This window comes from Microtus ochrogaster, linkage group LG4 (genome assembly GCF_000317375.1).
Source record: "Microtus ochrogaster isolate Prairie Vole_2 linkage group LG4, MicOch1.0, whole genome shotgun sequence".
Taxonomy (NCBI): Eukaryota; Metazoa; Chordata; class Mammalia; order Rodentia; family Cricetidae; genus Microtus; species Microtus ochrogaster.
The window spans coordinates 19,585,841-19,595,026 of NC_022030.1; the positions used below are offsets into that span (position 1 = coordinate 19,585,841).

General features: G+C 50.5%; 2 protein-coding genes across 5 annotated transcripts in view; one reads left to right on the forward strand and one right to left on the reverse strand.

Annotated features, from left to right (window-relative positions):
• Pinlyp (phospholipase A2 inhibitor and LY6/PLAUR domain containing) overlaps positions 1-1,960 on the reverse strand; it is a 6,519-nt gene extending 4,559 nt beyond the window's left edge. The window contains exons 1-3 of the mRNA XM_005361110.2: positions 1,914-1,960; positions 1,344-1,490; positions 379-495 (exon numbers count right to left, since the gene is read on the reverse strand). Coding sequence (XP_005361167.1) covers positions 379-495; positions 1,344-1,413 — 187 coding nt within the window. The 5' untranslated portion in view covers positions 1,414-1,490; positions 1,914-1,960. The remainder of the gene's footprint in view (positions 1-378; positions 496-1,343; positions 1,491-1,913) is intronic.
• Positions 1,961-2,758: 798 nt separating this feature from the next.
• Xrcc1 (X-ray repair cross complementing 1) overlaps positions 2,759-9,186 on the forward strand; it is a 21,618-nt gene continuing 15,190 nt past the window's right edge. For 3 of the 4 annotated variants that reach the window (XM_026786516.1, XM_026786518.1, XM_026786517.1), the window contains exons 1-2: positions 2,759-2,931; positions 3,490-3,582. In XM_026786516.1, the coding sequence (XP_026642317.1) occupies positions 2,881-2,931; positions 3,490-3,582 (144 nt within the window). In that variant the 5' untranslated portion in view covers positions 2,759-2,880. The remainder of the gene's footprint in view (positions 2,932-3,489; positions 3,583-9,186) is intronic. The other variant, XM_005361111.3, reaches the window with a different exon arrangement.

The following is a 9,186-nucleotide window of genomic DNA, read 5'->3' on the forward strand; positions in this document are numbered from 1 at the left end:
TGTGTATTTAGCCTGCCTGTATGTAAGTGCACTACAAGTATGCAGTGCCAGTGGGGGCCAGACGGGGGCGTCTGATCCCCTAGAATTTTAGTTAATAGACCATTGTGAGCCACCATGCTGGGAATTGAACAGAGGTCCCCTGCAAGGGCAGCCAGTGCTCTTGACTGCTGCCTCATCTCTCCATCCTCCCATATTCCCTTGTTCAGGACACGCTCAGTTTCAGAATCTCCGACCATAGCGTTTTCTAACACACCACATTTCTCCCACCTCTTTCTTTCCACAACTCCTTGTAACCATCCCCCATAGACAGGGTAGTATCTTCTTCCATGAAGGTACCCATCCCTCCTGACCCTTTTGGCAGAAGCCACACCCTCCTACTTGTGCTGGACTCGCCCACGAGAACCACGCATGCGTCTTTGTCTGCATCACAGGTCTTCATTTTCCCGCTGCATGTGTGTCCTGAGCCCTTACACACTTCACAGCTTAGAGGGCACCCTGCAGTGAGAAGAGCAAAGAACAGGGTGTGTGGCCATGGCTGGGATGGTCTTCAGACCATGATTTGGCCTTTGGAGCTCACAGGAGAGATGACTTTGGAAGAGGGACTAGGGTCTTCCTGGTTTTTCGTGGGTGGGGCACTGAGAACTGTCCAGGCAATTGTCCGGAGTCTGACGAGGAAGCGGTGGCCATGCCAGCGAAGTGGCTTCCAGGGCGGGAAATGACTCCACCACAGAGCCTGTTTTACTAAATAATTACAAGGCTTGGGGACTTGGGACGCCAGGGTCCTCTGAGCACTCTCAGAGGCAGGGAGGGGTCGTGGCAGAGTTTTCTATGGGGCTTTTGTAAAATTTCAGGTCCGGCTGGTTCCCAGGGTGTGAACTCACTTCCCTGAAGGTAACACAGAAGTCTGGGAACTCAGGCGGGGTACCTGACTCTGAGGTCTGGGTCCTAAGTCAAAGCGGGAGATTGAGGTCCAGACTTCACTCCTGACAGAGGAGGAACCCAGCCATCTGGGTTCCAGGGACAGTGAAGCTGGCTTGGGAATGCTGAAGGCCTGAATTCTTCTAAGTTCAGACAGAAAGAACACTTCTGTCTGTCCTTACTAATTAGTTACGTTTTAAAGATTTTTTTCTAATCGCCAGCTCTCATCTGATTTTCCCAGAATTCAGATGCAATGTTTTGAGTCTCTTCCTAACGCCCATCAAGCCTTCTCAGATCCAGGCTTTCTCCTCCTTACTCCCTGTCCATCCTTCATGAATCTGATTTTTCAGGCCTCTCTCTCTTGAGAACCTTGCCCAGTGCCCCCTGAGACCCCAGGAAGGAGGCCAGGTCCCTTTGTCACTTACCGAGACCCAAGAGGGTGCAGAGCAGTGCAAAAGCCAGCAGGAAGGTCCTGTGTCTTCTAGACAGCCTCATGGTGTGTGAACCTGCAGTCCCAGGTCCTCTGCCCTTATAGAAAGCGGGGCAAGGGCGGGTCTGGTCCCACCTTCACCCTGGGGTGAGAAATAGCTGAGGTCAGAACCCATGGCAGTCCTCCACAGCCTCCAGGTTGGAGTCATGGAGCCAGCATCCCATAAGAAAACTGAACATCTTCGACCCAACCCCTTCCTGCACGGGCACCTAAGGTCTTTCGATTCCAGTGCCTTCTTCCACCTGGACCCAGAAGCTCACTTACATCTTACATGTTCCCCCCCCCCCCTTTTTTTTAACCTAAGGTTGGAGTTGGGTCACTTGATTCCCTGAGGGTGCAGGACAACTTCGGAGACTGGCACCCCCTCTTCTCTTTTCCCAAGGAGGCGCCCAGCGTGGGTTGGGTCCTAACCTAGGAGCGCCCAGCATGTCTAGGCCCGTCTTGCGGAGGCCGGACGCCCTGTCAACTTTTCCTTTCCCTTTGGTGAGCCTGCCCTCACACTCACTCTTCTGTATTAGAGCTGGATGTGCCCCTGGGTCTTGAGGGGACCGAACAGAAGAGAGCCTGTCAGGGGCCAGAGATGGGCGAGGATGGAGACCAATGCACACAGAGCATTGGGAAAGCGAGGCATTTGTGCGAGCGTGGTAGCCTGTGCGCGCGAGCGCGTGTAGATGGCGCATAATTTGTATTTAAGATTGTTCTTCCGCTTTTGGTGTAAGATCAAGAGCTAACATAGGTCTGAGAGCTCTCTGCAACCTATTATCTGTGTGTGTGTGTGTGCGCGCGCGCGCGTGTGTATGCTGGGAACATGTTTTGTGTTTTATTTAAGATCTTTCTTCCTCTCTCTTGGTCTCAGGCCAAGGGCTAAGAAAGGTCTGAGATCTCCGTCTTATCATCTGTCTGTCTGTCTCGGTGCGCTCGCCTATGTTTGTGCGCGCGCGTCCGTCTGTCTTTCTGTCTGTGTTTTGAGCGAGAAGGGAAACAGAGCGTGTCCGCAACAACAGGTGGAAGGGATCATATTGCAAGCAGGATGCAGCCTCTGGGAAACTCTCAGTAAGCCCCGGCGTTTCTAAGGCTTCGGTTTGGTTGGTAACCGCACGGTCCAATGAGTAGAGCAAGTTTCACGTAAGACCCAATCACTGAGGCCGCTCCTGTTGCTAGGCTCCCCGAAAGCCGGGTCCCCACGTCAAAGAGAAGCGAGGCCTGAGAGTGGTGGGATCAGAGAGAGGCGGGGTCGGAGGAAAAGCTTGTTGCTAAGGGGACCCGGCGCCTCGCTCTGGCGAAGTCCATCCGAGCATGCGCAGTATCGACGCTCGCCTCGGCGCGCCGCAGTTTGAAAGGCCCGAGCCTCGCGCGCTTGCGCACTGAGTCCCGTGCTGGGCGCTCTCGCCCCTCAACCTTCTCCCGGGGCGCCCCTGCGGGAAGGAACCCTTCTTCGTTCTGTGGGCGGTAGCACGTCCACGGCTGTGGACATGCCGGAGATCAGCCTACGCCACGTCGTGTCCTGCAGCAGCCAGGACTCGGTGAGGGGCTGACGTGGGAGCGGCGGGAAGACAGGGGGTTTTCTGAGGGAGGCTGAGGACTTGGCAAGTGCGGTGGCATTCCTAGTGGGCTGCGGGGTGGAGGCTGGACGTGCATCCGGGGGAGATGGGCAGGCAGGAGCAAGTTTGGGGCCACTGTGGAAGTCCCGGAGAAGTAAGGAAAAAACGGGGTTCTGGGCAACTTCTAGCGGGAGAAACTGAGGAAAACTCAGGCAAGGTGTGTCAGTAGTGGGGGAGACTGGCAGGAAGTTAAGTGTGGAAAGTCGGCTAGCTTTTCGACAACTATTTTACTTTTATTATTTATTTCTCTTTCTCTTTTTCTGTTTTTGTTTTTCGATACAGGGTTTCTCTGTGTAGCCTTGGCTGGCCTGGAACTCGCTCTGTAGACCAGGCTGGCTTCGAACACACAGAGATCCTCCTGCCTCTGCCTCCTGAGTGTTGGGGCTAAAGGTGTGCGCCTCCACCGCCCGGCAAATTATTTTATTTTTTTTCAAATAAGCCTTATTTAACGAATCTCCACGTTTCTACTCTTGTCTGCAGACCCATTGTGCAGAAAACCTTCTCAAGGCCGACACTTACCGGAAGTGGCGCGCAGCCAAGGCAGGCGAGAAGACCATCTCTGTGGTCCTACAGGTGATGCTGCCCTTTCCCACCTCCTCCTCCCAGGGCTGTGTGTCCCCAGGTCTCATTCCCGAGCCAGCTGGCTGTAGGTTGAGTCGTTTTCTCTTCCATGGTAGAGAAAGTGCTTGCTCAACTATATTGCCTGGAAAGTGGACAAGTTGAAATCCCACCAGTGCCCCCTCTGCAGAGGAAGAAGAGTCCAAGCCTAGAGATGACCAGGAGTCAGTGGGTGCTCCTGAGTAGGTTGATTCTACCTCTGGGCCTCAGTTCCCTCAGCTGGGACAGTGTCGGTCTTTACTATGTTTCTTGTGCCGGCAGGACCACAAAGGGTGTCTACGTAAATCAGTTTCATTACAATGAGGGCAAAGTTGAAGGAGCTGATGGCTCAGGCCTGGGATCCCAGTTGCTTGGGAAGTCTAGACAGGAGGATCACTAGTTTCAAGGTCAACCTGGACAACTTTGAATCTGTCTCAAAAATAAAAAGTAGTTAGCATCACAGGGACTACTAGCAAAAGGATTAGGAATGCAGCTCAGCTTGCCTGGAACACGTGAGACCCTTGATTCCATCCCTAGTACCATGAAATTAGTAAGTGAATGAAGCAAGCCAGCTGACTGGCTTTTTGGTTTGACTGCTCAGTTTTTGTTTTGTTTTGGTTTTGATACAGGGTCTCTCTAAAGAGTCCAGGCTGTCCTAGAACTCACTCAATAGGCCAAGCTGGCCTCAGATTCAGAGATCTGCCTGCCTCTGCCTCCTGAGTGCTGGGATTAAGGTGTGAGCCACAACCACTCGGCTTTCTTTCACCTTGTTCTGTAGACCAGACTGGACTCCAACTCACAGAGATCCACCTCTCTCTGCCTCTACAGTGCTGGGATAAAAGGCATGCATCACCACTGACTGACTAAATTTATTCTTTCTGACTGCTTTTTTTTTTTAAATTTGTATTTCTGTTTCTTTTGTGTGCATGTGTATGAGCACACAAGTCCCATGGCATCAAGCCTCTGGAGGTCAGAGGACAATTGTGGGAGTTGTTTTTCTCCTCCTACTGTGTGGGTTCTGGTTCTCTGAGTCTAACTCTGGCCACCATTCTCTCCCCTAGTCTGAAACTCATGATGTCCCGATCCCCCAAGCAGATCCCCACACCTGGTCTTTGAGTGTGTTTTATAATGTTCTTGTTGAAACCAAACCACAGCTCTGCAGGTTTGGAGACTCTTCCTTTTCCTTGGGGAGGGTGTGGAGCATGTGTGACATTTTAAAGATGGGCTCACTGTGTGACACAGGCTGGTCTCAAACTCCCAACACTCCCCTCCCCACTGCTTCTCAAGTACCGGGATCAATACATGGTAATGTTTGTTTGGCCTAAGAGTCTGTTTCTAAAACTGGACATGATGGCTCATGTCTTTAATCTTAATACCCAGGAGACAGAGGCAGACCAGTCTCTTGAGTTTGAGGCCAGCCTGGTCTATAGAGTGAGTTCCAGAACAGTGCCAGGATTGCACAGAAAAACCCTGTCTCAAATGAAAAAAAAAAAAAAAAACAGAAACAAAAACAAGTTTTTGAAAGGAACAGGAAATTTGAGGAAGGCACTAGGGAGCTGACGCGATGGCTGAGAACACAAACTGCTTTCCTGAGGACTGAGTTCAGTTCTTGGCCCCCACTGGTGATTCACGACAGCTGTAAATCCAGCTCCAGAGGACCCGATACCGCTGGCCTCTGGGGACACACCTTCCTTCCATATACATATTAAAAACGGTAAAGCCGGGCGATGGTGGCACACATCTTTAATCCCAGCACTCGGGAGGCAGAGGCAGGCGGATCTCTGTGAGTTCGAGACCAGCCTGGTCTACAGAGCTAGTTCCAGGACAGGCTCCAAAGCCACAGAGAAACCCTGTCTCGAAAAAACCAAAAAAAACATAAAATAAAAACGGTAAAAATAATTTTTTTTTCTCATTTTGTTTTTCAAGACAGGGTTTCTCTGTGTAACAGCCCTGACTGTCCTGGAACTCATTCTGTAGACCACACTGGCCTCTAACTCACAGAGATCCGTCTGCCTCTGCCTTCCGAGTGCTGTAATTAAAGGTTTGCACCCCCTCCGCCTGGCTGATAAAAATAATCTTAAGTTGTTGGGAGAAGAGAATTAGATGCTCTTAAGCACCTGCCCTTTGCCACTTGCGTGGTGGCCGTGTGTCTTATCCGAGTGTCGTGGCTGACAGCTAGGACAGCCCACTCTCGAGTGTCATGCTTCTGACAGTTTTGTCGGTCTGTGTTGTTTCTGTGTGCACGGCTGAGCTACAGCCCCCAGCCGTCACCACAGCCGCTGTGCCCAGCTCACACACATTCCTCCCTTCTGAGTCGAGGGACGCTAGGTGAAGGACTTTGGTGGGCACAGGCTTACCAGACTGTCACTAACACTGAGTGTATTTGTGGCCTCTTTGCTTAGCAGTTCTGACTTACAAAGCCTTTTGAGGATTATAGAGAAGTTTAAACAAACATAGACCCGTGACATTTCCTGGCCAGTGTTAGATTTAAGCATCTCTTAGATCCCTCAGCAGACTGGTAATGAGAACTAATGTCATGCACCATTATAACTTGCCAGTCAGCAGCCCACACACCTCACATGGCTTGATTCATTCCGTCCTCATAAAGCCTCATGACCTGCAGACTGTCATTATCCCCATTTTACAGATAAAGAAACTGAGGCCTGGCAAAAATTATGCAACCGAGAGCCTGTCCTTTAAACTGTGTGAGAACCAGGTTGCTTACTATTTAGTTTGGGATCTGGATTCAAATCCTAGCTCTCCCTCTTACTCACTCCAACCTCAGGCAAATGTTTTTCATCTCTCCAAATGTACCCATTGAGAATAAAGACACCCAAGGCTGGGGTGGCTGTAAAACCTGGTGACACAATGTCTGCAGAAGTCTTCTGTCAACATGTGGGAGTTGATATAAAGGGAGGGACTGGTGGTTTCATTATGGGATAGTGATTCCTCGGGCTGCGTACGATCAGGTGACACCCCCCTCACTCCCCTCTCCAGGAAATGATGTTCAGGTCTGTAAGAGCGCTTGGTGGGAACTGAAAGACTGGAGGCAGAAGAGACAGGAAGGAGAGCTAGGGAGTCAGGTCAAGCGCAGGACTGTTTGGAAGAGACTGAGGCAGAACCCAGAGTGGAAGCAGCTTGGGAAGAGCATGTGTTTTCTTTGGGGCGTGACTTTGGGAGTTCTAAGAGGCTCCCTTGATGGCTCAGTGGACCCCACTTGGTGGGGAGAGAACTGACTGACAAAGGTTGTCCTCTGACCTCCACATCACTTGGCTCGTATGCTTTAAAGAAATGGGTGTCCAGCTAGAGAGATGCTCCTTCAGAGCAGCGGGGTGTGACTCCCAGCACCCATGTGTGTCACAACCTTTGTGCAGTTCCAGGGGAGCAGATGTCGTTTCTGGCCTCTGAGGCACGTGGTGCACAGACATACATGCAGGCAAAATACCCATATAAATCATAATTAAATGTAAAAGAAAATTTGGGCGGCAACTAGAAGTCCTACTGGGACCCGAGACAGAGGTGTAGATGTTGATGCTTGGAGTGGCTCATCACTTCTCAGCTTTTGGCTGAGATCAAGTGTAGCATCATTTGTTCACTCATTCACTTATTCCACAGGTGTGTGTTAGGAGCTTTCCGTAGTCGACACTGCGGTGCTGGGTTTATACAGCAGTGGGCAGTATGTGATGAACGTGTTCACACCTGAAGCCTTGGCGGTCGCTGGACTGGAGAGCCTGCCTAGTGTACTGCAAGGCCTGGGTGTGAAGGGCTGGAGGAGAGCTTGCCTATTACACTCCAGGCCCTGAGTTTGGACCCTGTCACCTCATAAATTGGACATAGTGCTGCACACCTGTCAGCCCAATACTTGGGAGGGTCAGAAATTCAAGGTCAGGCCAGGCATTGGTGACACTCAGGAGGCAGAGTGGATCTCTGTGAGTTCAAGGCCAACTTGATCTACAAGAGCTAGTTCCAGGACAGGCCCCAAAGCTACAGAGAAATGCTGTCTTTGGAGAGGGAAAAAAACAAAACAAACAAACAAAAAAAAACAAATAATAAGAAGAACGCATTGGATCCCCTGGAAGCAGAGTTAGGGATGGTTATAAACCATGTGGGTGCTGGGAACCAAACCCCAATCCTCTGCAAGAGCAGTAAATGCTGTTAACCACTGAGCCATCTCCAGCCCCAATGGTAACTTTTTTTTTTCTCCTGAGACAGGGTTTCTCTGTATTCCTGGCTGTCCTAGAACTCGCTCTGTAGACCAGGCTGGCTTCGAACTCACAGAGATCCGCTTGCTCTGCCTCTCAAGTCCTGGGATTAAAGGTTTGCTTCACCACTGCCTGGCTAACCACTGGTGGCTCAACAAAACAAAAAACAATATTTTCACATTTTTGAGATAGGGTCACTCTACAGAGTGTCCTGATACTTGTTATGTAGACCAGGCTAGCCTCCAACTCATAGAATTTACCTCTGCCTCCAGAGTGCTGGGATTAAAGGTGTGAAACTTTCTTTTTAAAACTACATTTATTTAATATGTGTGTGTATACGCACACGAGTGTGTGCACATCTCTGCACATGTATACATTTGTAGAGGGCAGAGGACACCTTGCAGGAGCCACTTCTTTTCTTGCGCTGTGGGTGGTCAGACCAGCATCTTTGCTCACTGAGCCATTTCTGCAGCCTGGAGTTTGGGGACTTTGAGCAGAGGAGGCCGTGCATCCACAGGGAGGGGATAGATAGGTCAGCAGGCTACGTCCATCTGGCACATGAAAGATAGGCCAAGGAGGCCAGTGAACAGAATAGGACCAGAGCTGATGGGGGAGGGTAGTAGGAAAGGGCTGTTTGAGATGGGAGCCACCAGGGCCTCTGCAGAAGAAAGGATCCAACTTAGGTATGCACAGGCTCCTTGTTCCCTGTTGAGAATAAACGAGAGGGGATAAACAAGTGGTTAGATTCCATCACGTCAGAGACCCCTGGGAAAATCGGATTGCACTTAGCACTTGCCAGTTCGTGGGTAACTCTGAGTTCTTCCAGTGCTGGCTCTAGTTCCTTTGCAGGGACAAGGGAGAAGACAGTAGAGCCTTGTGTGCTCTCCTACTTCCCTGGGTGTCCTCTGAGCACTCTTACACAACATTAGTATTGCAACACAGAGTTCAGCCTTCGCCTTGTGTCAGCTCCACACACCTCTTTTGTCAGCCGTGGCTACTCAGTGCCCAGCTGGTCACCTGTTTCCAGCCAGGGAGTTCAGTCTCTTTGCCAACCCTGCCTGTCCTGGAGGGGGTGCTGGGACAGGTCCAGTTGGAATACTGGAGTATCACCTGAGTGTCAATGGCACTCTGGAACACATCATGCTTGCTTTGTTTTGTAATTGTTGTTTGAGACAGGGTCTCGTTGTATAGCCCAGGCTGACCTCCAACTCTGAGCTTTCACATTACAAGTGCTGGGAGTTCAGTCATGAGCTACTACACTTGTTGTGTTTTTTCCATATTTAAAACTTTTTAATTCTTTTATTTCTTAACATTTACTTATTGGGGGGCTGGAGAGATGGCTCAGAGGTTAAGAGCATTGCCTGCTCTTCCAAAGGTC